The sequence below is a fragment of the Anabrus simplex genome, chromosome 1 (assembly GCF_040414725.1).
Source record: "Anabrus simplex isolate iqAnaSimp1 chromosome 1, ASM4041472v1, whole genome shotgun sequence".
Classification (NCBI taxonomy): Eukaryota; Metazoa; Arthropoda; class Insecta; order Orthoptera; family Tettigoniidae; genus Anabrus; species Anabrus simplex.
The window spans coordinates 212,253,319-212,265,475 of record NC_090265.1 but is presented as its reverse complement, the minus strand read 5'-3'; the positions used below and the strand labels follow the sequence as shown (position 1 = coordinate 212,265,475).

Here is a 12,157-nt window from a genome sequence, read left to right as displayed (position 1 = left end):
CAATTCTTCCCAGCCCAAACATTGCAACATTTTTGTAATACTACTCTTTTGTCGGAAATCACCCAGAACAAATTGAGCTGCTTTTCTTTGGATTTTTTCCAGTTCTTGAATAAAGTAATCCTGGTGAGTGTCCCATACACTGGAACCATACTCTAGTTGGGGGTCTTACCAGAGTTTTATATGCCCTCTTCTTTACATCCTTACTACAACCCCTAAACACCCTCATAACCATGTGCAGAGAGCTGTACCCTTTATTTACAATCCCATTTATGTGATTACCCCAATGAAGATCTTTCCTTATATTAACACCCAGATACTTACAATGATCCCCAAAAGGAACTTTCACCCCATCAATGCAGTAATTAAAAATGAGAGGACTTTTCCTATTTGTGAAACTCACAACCTGACTTTTAACCCCGTTTATCAACATACCATTGCCTGCTGTCCATCTCACAACATTATCAAGGTCATTTTGCAGTTGCTCACAATCTTGTGACTTATTTATTACTCTATACAGAATAACATCATCCTCAAAAAGCCGTATCTGATTCCACTCCTTTACACATATTATTGGCATATATAAGAAAACATAAAGGTCCTATAATACTGCCTTGAGGAATTCCCCTCTTAATTATTACAGGGTCAGATAAAGCTTCACCTACTCTAATTCTCTGAGATCTGTTTTCTAGAAATATAGCAACCCATTCAGTCACTTTTTTGTCTAGTCCAACTGCATTCATTTTTGCCAGTAGTCTCCCATAATCCACCCTATCAAATGCTTTAGACAGGTCAATCGCGATACAGTCCATTTGACCTCCTGAATCCAAGATATCTGCTATATCTTGCTGGAAGGCAGCTGAAGTTTTATGGGCACCTTCTGAGAATGGACAACGGCTTACAAAGAAGATCATCTCACTCATCAAAGGTTACAAGACTGGACGTATGTGGCTCAATGAAGTAAAAAAGACTTCGCTTCTGCTGAGATTTCTGATACTGATGACTCAGAATGCCCCAAATTTTGTAAAATGGTAAACTTGTGGTCTCCTCTAGCAAAGGTTGTTAAATCTTGCAAATTGCTTTCACAGGAAAGGAAGGAAATACTAATAGCAGGGCTCAAGAGGTATTGGGAATGAAAGCGAGCATCCAAAAAGAATAATAATAATGTTATTGGCTTTACGTCCCACTAACTACTTTTCGGTTCTTGGAGATGCTGAGGTGCCAGAATTTTGTCCCACAGGAGTTCTTTTACGTGCCAGTAAATCTACCCACACGAAGCTGACGTATTTGAGCACCTTCAAATACCACTGGACTGAGCCAGGATCGAACCTGCCAAGCCTGATGCAATGATTCTTGTGGCGGACTACAACGATGGGCTTTGATTGAAATGGACGTCTTGTCTGAGTGGGCTCTGGTTCCAATGGGGGCATACCATTTCCATGTGTAAGATTTTTGTAGTTTGGATATGATGTTCTAAATTAAAATGTTGTTAAGTTTATGCATTTATTCCAGGTTTGTTTCTCTGAATTTACACTGCGTTCTCACTAGTCAAGATGTTTTAGTAGCAAGACTGCTTTTTACAGGTATATTATAGTTTTATATGTTTTATAATTGGTGTTTTTGATGACCGAGAAACTTTAAAATTACACTGACCGAGTCAATACTGTAAAGTAAGCTTCCTTCTTAAAAAATTCTTAACAAAATTATGTTATGACACTGTATGATGCAACAATCAAACTTCCTATTAATACATAACATTGTGCAAAATCCTCCAGAGACTACAATACAATGTTAAAAAGAAGGAAGATTGAGTACCCGGCAGAACAGGACAGAAAGAGAATTTAAGGAGCAGAATGCCCTCCATAAAAATTTTAAATTCCTGCCAGCCTATTTTCCCTGGAGAGATCCGTATGAGGTATGGGAAAATCACATGCAGACAGTTTTCCAATCAAGACATTAGACCTACCAGAAATCATCCCAGCAAAGAGGACATGACGCTGAATTTAAAGCCAGTCACAATAGAAGAAAATGAAGAAACCATTGAAAACTATCATATTGACATAGCCTGTGGATCTGATCAAATCTTCTATGAACACCTAAAGCATCCCCACGCCTACAAGGGACCTGGACATCTCTAATAAATGAATGCCTCAAAATAGGAAGAATACCAGAAAGATGGCAAAGATCAAACATCAAGGTGCTGTATAAAGGGAAAGGTCACAAGGGTGACCCTCATGCCTATAGGGGTATCACCCTTAAGTTTACCATGTTCAAAATCATGACCAGGATACTAACAGAACAATTGACTGCTTTTGCACACTAGTCTAAATTCAGTCATTTTTGATCTGAGTCCATTGACATTCTCATAATACACTTGCAAGACACAGTTATCTCTAATAGAGCTTTCAAAATCATAAGGTCTTGATAAAAACAAAATTAATTTTCTATCCTTACTGAGTTTTACCATTCTACAGAAGGGTGGTTGAAATGTTCCTCATTTTCATTTACCTGTCTTGTCTATTTACTTCAGAATCATTTGCTGTGGCATGGTTCAGATCACTTAATCTACAAGCCTCAATATTCAATATTAAATACTTCATTACTTTCACCCCTGCAACCAGCACGACTCAACAATGCCGGAGATTCCTGAATAACTGAATCGAAAAGGTTTATTGACTTCCTAGACTTCACCATCACAAAAGAGAACACTCAAGCATAATATTGAACTGCTTTTGCCAACTACAGACTAGATCTGAACTTGCAGGTGTCAACACAAACATGGAAATTATCATCATCAGCTTTAAAGGACACACCCTTAACACACTACAACAGGGACACCCAAACTATAGCCCACTGGCCAGATACCGTCCCTACTCTGGCAAACTAGCGAATCTGTTGTATTGGAAAGGTGGATCAAAACAACCAACAAATTGTTAGTATAACATACCACTTAGTCAAGCAGCTCTTCTTCTTTCTCTCAATTCCTCCCAACCCAAACTTTGCAACATTATTGTAACGCTACTCTTTTGTCGGAAATCACCCAGAACAAATCAAGCTGCTTTTCTTTGGATTTTTTCCAGTTCTTAAATCAGGTAATCCTGATGAGGGTCTCATACACTGGAACCATACTCTAGTTGGGGTCTTACCAGAGACTTATATGCCCTCTCCTTTACATCCTTACTACAACCCCTAAACACCCTACAATTGCAGGCGAAGGCTTACCCTAGCTCACAATACATTATGTACTTAATGGGTTGCATACACTAACACTCTTACATGAAGATATTGGCAAAACTAAACATTAAAAAATAAGGAGACTGCAAACCTACAAGAAAAACAATTAACTATAAAGGTCCACATATTCAATACATTTTTATTGTGTAAATATTATATTACATCTGTCTTTACACAATTTACAAAATAAAAATGTAGCGAATAAATGGACAATTAGGCCTATAGTTAATTGTTTTTCTTGTAACTGCAATTCAATATGGACCAACATGAAGTTTATAGCTTATGATTATAGGCAAACTTGCAATTTCAACCAAACTTGGTATACATATTATGACTTAATACTATCTGGCGAAAAATACTGAGGGAGTAAGAACACACCTAACACTCCTAGAGATGGAGTGGGAAGAGAGCGACATATAAAAATAATAGAAAACTGCCCATGTTATGGTTGAATCCCAAGTTTTTGGGATTGCTGAGATGAACAGTGACACTCTGGATGACACGTAAGTCCTCATTCAGCCACCACTGGCAAAGGGGGTGAGAAAGGGTGAAAAGAAAGTCCAAAATGACCGAGATTAGTGTTGAAACTCCAATCTCCGGGGTCGGTAGGCTTACTGGTGACAGTCCCAATGACAGTTGGAATTGTGTGTATCACATATCTAGCGCGACGCTTAAATACATCACTCATTTTTATTATTTATTTGAAAGGATCAACTACTTCCCAGACAATATGGGCTGGAATAAGGACAAAGTTCCATCCAAAACAAAATAATCTAAAACTAAAATCTTATATTAAACACACAACAATAACTTTAAAGCTACAGAGTAGTTTGTAAAATAGGCCTATCAATCAATGTCACAATAAAGAAATCTACAAACATTCACTTGAGACATAAAATAGGTAAGCTTATTACAAATCCTAACCGTAAACATTCAAAATAGTACCCGGGCAGCTAATGGAGCAATTTCATATCAAGACACATTATCACACCTATTTATAAGAAATGCTGCGGGGCAGCATGGGTCCTCTAAATTTACATTACTTTCGTTTGCAAGCATGCTGCGGGAAGTGAAGTAAGGTGATACAACAAGTTATCAGTTCAAGAAATGTCCTCCTGGCTCTCTCACCTAGCTGCATTTATGACTACACAGGCCAGGCTAGCTAAGTAGCAGTAGGCATGTTGACCTATTATGTGTTATCTTACAGTTGATCGCCTCGGCAACTACTGACAGCAATTCTGATTAGTTCAAAAATACATTGATGAGATTGGAGGTCACAGGTATTCATAAATTCCTTGGAATCAAAGTTCTCCCTTGTTCAAGTGGTTGTAGTTGAGAACATGGAATTTCTGTTAGCAAGAGTGTTTGAGTAAATCACGTTGATAGCAAGGAAAATTTAATGATCTGTGATGTGGTAAATATCGTGGTACAGTGAGCCATCCCAATGTGAAACCATGGGAGGTAGCGTGAGACAGCCAAGTCCAACCGCACTCTCAATCGCCAAGGAAAGCCCACCCTCTCCCTACTCCCGTTACTAGGCGGAGGAGAGCCGCTTGCGGATTGGTCAGCACGCCCACCGCTGCTATCTGGATCGTCCTGTTCGCTCATTGGAGGCCTCCGGCATTATGGAATAATCTGGATGGCGCGCGAAGAGTATTCGCCTTCGGAAAGACTCTGGGAGGTGGGTCCCTTCTGGAAGCATCCAGATGACGTGGGCACAGGTATTTAAGTCAGGCGCGACCTACGAAGTGAGTGAGTTGCTGTAGCTGGTGTGAGTTAGTGATGAGTGCAGTCAGTGTGTTAGTGACAGCCTGGGCTGAGGTGTCAGTCTGTTAGAGCCGAGGACTCGTTTCTGTGTAACTGTCGTCGTGCGTGTGAGTGTCTTGGACCAGCTGCTGGAAGAGGGCATGGCCTTTCTTGTGCAGTGTGGAGGACAAGACTGGGTACCGATATGGGGATGTGAGTGGAGTTCGACGGACTGAGTGAACAACGGATACTATCCCGAGCTGCGAAACTGACATGTAGACTGCGGACCGCGACAGCGCTAATGAGTGTGACTGAGTGAGTGTAGTGTATGTGAACGAAGGCTGTGTGTGTGTGTGTGTCATTGTAGATGAAACATGAGAAACTGAGAGAGAGAGAGAGAGAGAGAGAGAGAGATAGAGAGAGAGAGAGAGAGAGAGAGAGAGAGAGAGAGAGAGAGAGAGTGCGCGAACTGTGTAAGTGTGTATCCTGTGTACTTGTGTACGTTGTAAGCTCGACAATCTTGTGTGCATAAATAAATGTGTAGTTTTAGTACTTAGCTAATAAATTTTAGAAATAGGATACTACAAGGTTCTGTCTTATTTATTTACCCCGACAACACATAACAATATTAAAGAACAAGGAGATAGTGCACTGTGTTGAATATGTAGCCTAATGATAGAGTGACAGTACTGAAGGATTATAACATCCTAAAAGACATTGTTCTTCAAAGCACAGAGGATATACCCAAACAAGAGAACTCCAACAAGCGATAACAAAATTCATATGAATTCGGTAATTGGAATAAGTGCTTACCATTCACCATTGTACTGTCACTGCTTCTATTTATTTCAAGCAAGTCAAGAAATTTTTGTCCCATAAAATGTCGCACAAATGGTTCCAAAGTTTTTGTTCTGAAAGGAAATAAAATACTAGTTATCAGCAAATTATAAGTTAATCCGCAATGCCACTACAGTACTGCAAGTGATCTATAACTTATAGGGTAATCAAAGTGTGAAAACCTACCTGAACATAAATATTACAGCATATCCAGCTTCAAGAAAGTGCTCTGCTGATGCAGATCCTCTAGTTCCAGCACTAAAATTATCAACAAAACGAACCGTGTTGTGTTCCAAAGGTACAGTTGTTCCTCCAGACTGTAAAAAACATAAGAATCCTGTGTCATAAATTTTCACCTGTTGACAGAACAACTCAAGAACTTAATCCCTCTATTTGAAAGGTTATTAGGGCTATTTTTACCGTTACAAGGACAATTTTCCGACGGAAATGTAAGTGATAATTGGTGAAGTCTTTTAGAAGTTTCTTATTTTCTTCTAAATCACATGGAGGGGAAGTTGAAGCAAAAAACTCTTCCCAGTGAGAAGTCATGTTTAATGAGACACCGTCCTCTTACAACCGATGTTCACAATTTATTCTACAGTATATAACGAAGAGACGTTAAACTATGCAGTAACTAAATTAGCACGAGATAGAGAAAGCTGTACAAGATACAGCCGTTATCGCCCGTAGAAGCGCTAACTTGTTGAGGTTACGTAAGTTTGAAGATATGGTTGGGCGTTTATAATATAGCGAATATCCTATGGGTATCTGCAAATACACTATAGTGTATTCGGTATCTGTCAAAGTTACCATTAACAGGGACTGATTTTGATCTCCATCAAACTCTTCACGGACAAATAAAACATCATTTCTAAAATAATTTACTAATAAAACAATTCACATGTAGCAAGTGCATCTACATTTTTGGACCACAGTTTCTAGTGTTCAATAATACATCTTATGCTGTCAGCAATCTTATGACCAGAATCATGTCCCGTGTATTGTGACGGAAAGGGGAAGAAATGTAAGATTTGTTTTTTTCTGGAAAGAATAACATTTTAGCATAGCCGTATGCTCCAACTACACTGGCTGAAGCAGTTTCCTTCGTTTCCTTTCATCATGTTGGCACCAAAGAGAATGAGTAGTTGGCACCGGTTGGCACGACCAATTGACACCAGTCGGTCGCATTAAGAAAACAAACACACAGCGAAAGCCGCCAGTTGTGTTTATTCACTACCTCACTACGACCCAACTGGCCGAACATCCTTCACATGCTTATCTCGTTGAAGCGAGCATGCTACAATGTTTTAACGTATAGACCATAACAACAGGAATGCATCCGCTACACATTTTTTTTAGTTACATGGTTTGAATAACGTGTGAATGTATGATGTTATGAAAACATGTATTTTAGGAAACCTTCACGGTGTAACTACTGCATTCTAGAAAGTGGTAAATCTCTGGAACTTGGCAGCTAAGCCTGTGAGTTTTAAAATAGATCGTGTTGCCACAGAACAGCATTCTGTTTCATTCAAGAAGTATACTTCATTGCAGTAGTTTGGTGTTCGCTACGTGTGCATAATAAACGTGTTAAGGACGTGGTTTTCTTCAAGTTTTGAGTTAGAAAGCAGGACTCGTAATCAAAATGACGAACTCTACAGAAAACAATCCTACAGCAGAAGCTCAAAAGTGTAAAGAAGAAGGAAATGCTGCTTTCAAAGAAGGTGATTGGAATACAGCTATTTCTTGTTACACCAAAGCTATACAACTTTCTAAGGAAGACTCTAATGATAAAGCAGTGTACTATAAAAACCGTGCTGCAGCTTATCTGAAAATAAGTGAATATTCTAATGCTTTAAATGACTGCAATGCCGCCTTGGAAATTGTTCGCAATGATCCTAAAGCATTGTTTAGACGATGCCAGGCCTTGGAGAATTTAGAGAGGTTTGAGGAAGCATATCGTGATGCTAGACAAGTTCATACGGTTGATCCCTTGAATAAAGCTATTCAGCCAGTTCTTGAAAGATTACACCAGATTGTTCAAGAGAGACTACGGGAAAATGCCCAAACAAGCAACAGAGTGGCTCAGATGTTTAAAATTGGTTTTGATATGGAAGCAGATTCTGAAAAGAGAGAAACTGCCATGAATAATCTTGTGGTTTTAGCACGAGAGAGAGCTGGAGCTGAAGTTATGTATCAAGAAGGAATTGTACGACAAATTGGGAAGCTTGTTAAGTTTGAGAAAAAACATGAAATATTGCTCCCAGCAATTAGAATCATTGGTGAATTGTGCAAACGAAGTATGGTGCGAACAAAGGGAATTGTTCAAGAATTGGGTATCCCATGGTTCTTGGATGTGATCAATTGCAACCATGAAGAACGTGTTAATGCTGCTCAGTACTGCATACAGACTGTTCTTAACAGTCTCAGTGGGATGGACAATAAGCCGGAAAGTAAACCAGTACCAGAATGTGTGGCTGAAAATAAAAATGAAATTGATGTTCTGTTGTCTTGCTTGGTTTATAGCACAACCAGTCGCACGATTTCAGGGCTGGCTCGCAATGCCATTATTGAGCTAATAACACGAAATATCCATTATACTGCTTTAGACTGGGCTGAAAGATTAGTTGAGATTAAAGGATTACAGCGGCTTATGGAGGTTGCCAGTGAACTTCAAGAATATAAATATGAGACCACAATGGAAATTACTGAATCTACACGAACAATAGTATCAGTGTGTCTTACTCGCATTTATGAAAACATGTATTATGATCAAGCTCGTGAACGTTTTCTTAATAATGTGGATGATTATGTTAAGTCAAAACTGATCACCCCCGATATTGAATCTAAGGTACGTGTTGTTGTTGCTCTTACTACATTACTTTTGGGACCATTAGATGTTGGTAATACCATTCTAGCAAAAGAAGGCATAATGGAAATGATTCTTGTGATGGCTAACACTGATGATATCCTTCAACAGAAGGTTGCATGCGAATGCATAATTGCAGCTGCTTCGAAGAAAGATAAAGTAAAGGCTATTATTTCTCAAGGAGTTCATATTTTAAAGAAACTTTATCAGTCTAAAGATGACAGCATACGGGTGAGAGCATTGGTAGGACTGTGTAAACTTGGAAGCAGTGGTGGAACTGACGCTTCTGTTAGGCCGTTTGCAGAGGGTTCAACGAAGAAACTTGCTGAAGCTTGTCGCAGATTCCTAATCAACCCTGCTAAAGATCGTGATATGAGACGTTGGGCTGTAGAAGGATTGTCGTATCTTACTCTTGATGCTGATGTGAAAGAGAAGCTAGTTGAAGATAGAGCTGCTATCAGGGCTATGATGGAACTTGCAAGAACTGGAGACCAGTCAGCAGTGTATGGTGTTGTTACTACTTTGGTTAACTTAGTTAATGCGTATGAGAAACAGGAAGTGATTCCTGAAATGATTGAATTGGCAAAGTTTGCTAAACATCATATCCCACAAGAACATGAACTTGATGATCCTGATTTTGTTGCAAAAAGACTGGAAGTATTAGCTAATGAAGGTGTCACTAGTGCTTTGGTCGCATTATCTAAAACAGATAGTCAGAACAGCAAAGAACTGATTTCGAGAGTCTTCAATGCGTTGTGTAGTCAACAGGATCTGCGTGGTATTGTTGTACAACAGGGAGGTGTCAAAGTTCTGTTATCCATGGCATTAGATGGAACAGACAAAGGAAAGAAGCAAGCAGCTCAAGCTTTGGCCCGTATTGGCATAACTATTGCCCCTGAGGTAGCTTTTCCTGGTCAGAGGTGCGTGGAAGTTGTGCGGCCCCTTCTTGCTTCACTTCATTTGGAGTGTAGTGGTTTGGAAAATTTTGAAGCCCTTATGGCTTTGTGTAATGTAGCTGGAGCAAGTGAAACTGTTAGGCAGCGTATAGTCAAGGAAGGAGGAATTCCTAAAATAGAAACATATATGTATGAACAGCATGAGATGCTGAGAAGAGCTGCAACGCAAGCTATGACAAATATGGTTATGTCTCCAGATGTTGTGAAAATGTATGAAGGAAATAATGATCGTGTCAAATACATTACTTTACTGTGCAGTGAAGAAGATGTAGAAACTAGCAAAGCTGCTGCAGGAGCACTTGCCATCCTTACGTCAGTGAGCAAGAAAGTTTGTCGTAAAGTTTTCCAACCAGCAAATTGGCTAGATATTTTACATCAATTATTGGCTAATCCTGATAAAGATATCCAACACCGTGGTGTGGTGATTGTTTCTAATATGATTCACAGTTGTAAAGATGTAGCTGAAAAACTGGTTGAAACTGATATTACAGAGATTCTTATGGCTTTGTCAATAATACGTGAAGAAGGAAAGGAGAAAATTAGGGAATATGCTGAGGAAGCTTTAAGAGCTGCTGAGCAGTGGAAACTAATAAAAAAACCAGGCGAGGAAGGATCTGATGACGATGATGTGGAGTAAATGTAAGATTTGAGAGTTTTCACAACTTTATGTATAATTGCGGTTATGTGAACGAATCCGATCCACGAAATGTCACTGTAATATTTGTCCCAAATGTAAGATAATAGTTACTTTTACTCAATAAATTGTAAAATCTGTGGTAAATTAAGAAATACCATAATTACTAGAGAAATATGTATACGTACTTAACGGACTGTAGACAGTACTCCCCTTATGTTGCATTCCGCTGCTCGTGCCGTCTTTTGTTTCTTTCTTGAGGTCCAGGGCTAGCACCGACGAATGGGAGTGCTATGTTGAAAGGAAAATAGCATGATCCCTGGACCAATAAATATATCACTTAATGAATGAGTTAGGGCACAAAACGAATGAGCAACATAAAGAAACGACACCTAATTAATTCAAACAACTTCAGTGAGCACAGACATCACACACTAAAGTGTTCGACAAACAAAACGCATATGGAAGCCCTCCGACGTAGCAGAAAAAGTAGTTGTAAGGTATTAAAGTATGAATCCGTATTATTCTCTACAAGTAAAATATTTCGTACTGTTTCTTAATTTACCCCTACCGCAGATTTTACACTTTATTTGAGTAAAAGCAATTATTATTATCTTCCATTTGGGACAAATATTACAGTGACATTTTGTGGATCCAATTCGTTCATGTAATCAGTTAGTTTTGCTAGTTGACCACCTCTACTTGTTCATGCAAAATTTAATGAAATAGTCTGTTACTGGGCATTCAAATGAAGACTGTTATGTTTCAATTACTGATGAATGTAGTTGACCACAATGAGAGTAGCCTATGCATTGGTTGGTTTTGTTCTGGTGATATGTGGAAGTTTTTGAAATATTTGAGAAGAGAATTTTATCCCTTTTCCCTGTGTAGTAAAATTGTAACACACTGACGACCAGCAGTTATTATTGACTATAATAACGTTAGGCTACTGATCATTTGTGGAAGATATAAAATTTGTTCTCTAGTGAATTACTAAGTCATTACTGTAATACACGAATAATCCCTGCATATTTTTTAAAAAAATTTGAGGCACGAAGTTGGGGTGCAGGTTTTATTTGCGTCAAGGTTGCCAACACGCTTCTGGCTCGCCTAGTTTTCGATGCTGAGTAAACAGTTATGCTTTGTGCAACCATAGATGGAAGAAAACTGTCCCCATATGTCATATTTAAACGGAAAACAATTCAGACTTTTAACTCTAAACTGACTTTACATTTTTTAAAATAGTATTGTATTTTACAGAGTAATTTCAATTGAAAATTTCTCCGCGTCACAATAGAACGCGTCTTCCGGAACGTGCAGGGGTAGCTTTCCGCACTTTCACTCACGTCGGTGTGTCTATAGTGTGTTTCATAGTTGAAAATAGAGTGAAGTCGTAATTATTTTGTATTCAGCGTTTTAAGGAACGCCACAGTGTCACGTAGCAGGCAGTACTCAGAAAAGCAGAATCTGTGAAAGCTGGCGAGGATTGGCATTTCTGAATTACAAGATGGCTGTTAATTCAAAATCACATAATTGGAAGTCCGATTTCTGTATTACAAAGACTTCGAATTAACAAGGTTTTACTGTTTCGCAAAACTAACATCAGATTTTGCCGGTGTGTATTTCAAGTGTTTACATTGCACGAAAAGAATTATCCACCACCAGTCGTGTTACTGTCTAGTAAAAAGAGACCACGTGTTAGAAGTGTTTTAGACGTGGAGTGTGACAAACTTGAAAGTAATTTAGGAGAGGATTCTAGTGATGCAAGAGACAACGAATCTTCCCATCTACATGGAATTGAGCCTATTGCAAGTTCAGATTAATTAAATACCTGTCACGTAAGTAGGCCTGCTTGCCCATTTTCATGGAAAATATATTTCATAG

At 38.8% G+C, this 12,157-nt stretch overlaps 2 protein-coding genes across 4 annotated transcripts in view; one reads left to right on the top strand and one right to left on the bottom strand.

Annotated features, from left to right (window-relative positions):
* The window catches only part of Ppcs (phosphopantothenoylcysteine synthetase), a 63,231-nt gene extending 56,298 nt beyond the window's left edge, over nucleotides 1-6,933 (bottom strand). The window contains exons 1-3 of one of the 2 annotated variants that reach the window (XM_067158407.2): nucleotides 6,235-6,933; nucleotides 6,001-6,131; nucleotides 5,791-5,888 (exon numbers count right to left, since the gene is read on the bottom strand). In XM_067158407.2, coding sequence (XP_067014508.2) covers nucleotides 5,791-5,888; nucleotides 6,001-6,131; nucleotides 6,235-6,363 — 358 coding nt within the window. In that variant the 5' untranslated portion in view covers nucleotides 6,364-6,933. The remainder of the gene's footprint in view (nucleotides 1-5,790; nucleotides 5,889-6,000; nucleotides 6,132-6,234) is intronic. The other variant, XM_067158416.2, reaches the window with a different exon arrangement.
* A 181-nt stretch (nucleotides 6,934-7,114) lies between these two features.
* unc-45 (unc-45 myosin chaperone) overlaps nucleotides 7,115-12,157 on the top strand; it is a 30,750-nt gene continuing 25,707 nt past the window's right edge. For both annotated transcript variants that reach the window (XR_011019099.1, XM_068230722.1), the window contains exon 1: nucleotides 7,115-10,278. Coding sequence is in view for 1 of the 2 variants with exons in the window: in XM_068230722.1 (XP_068086823.1) it covers nucleotides 7,460-10,276 (2,817 nt within the window). In the remaining variant the exon portion in view is untranslated. The remainder of the gene's footprint in view (nucleotides 10,279-12,157) is intronic.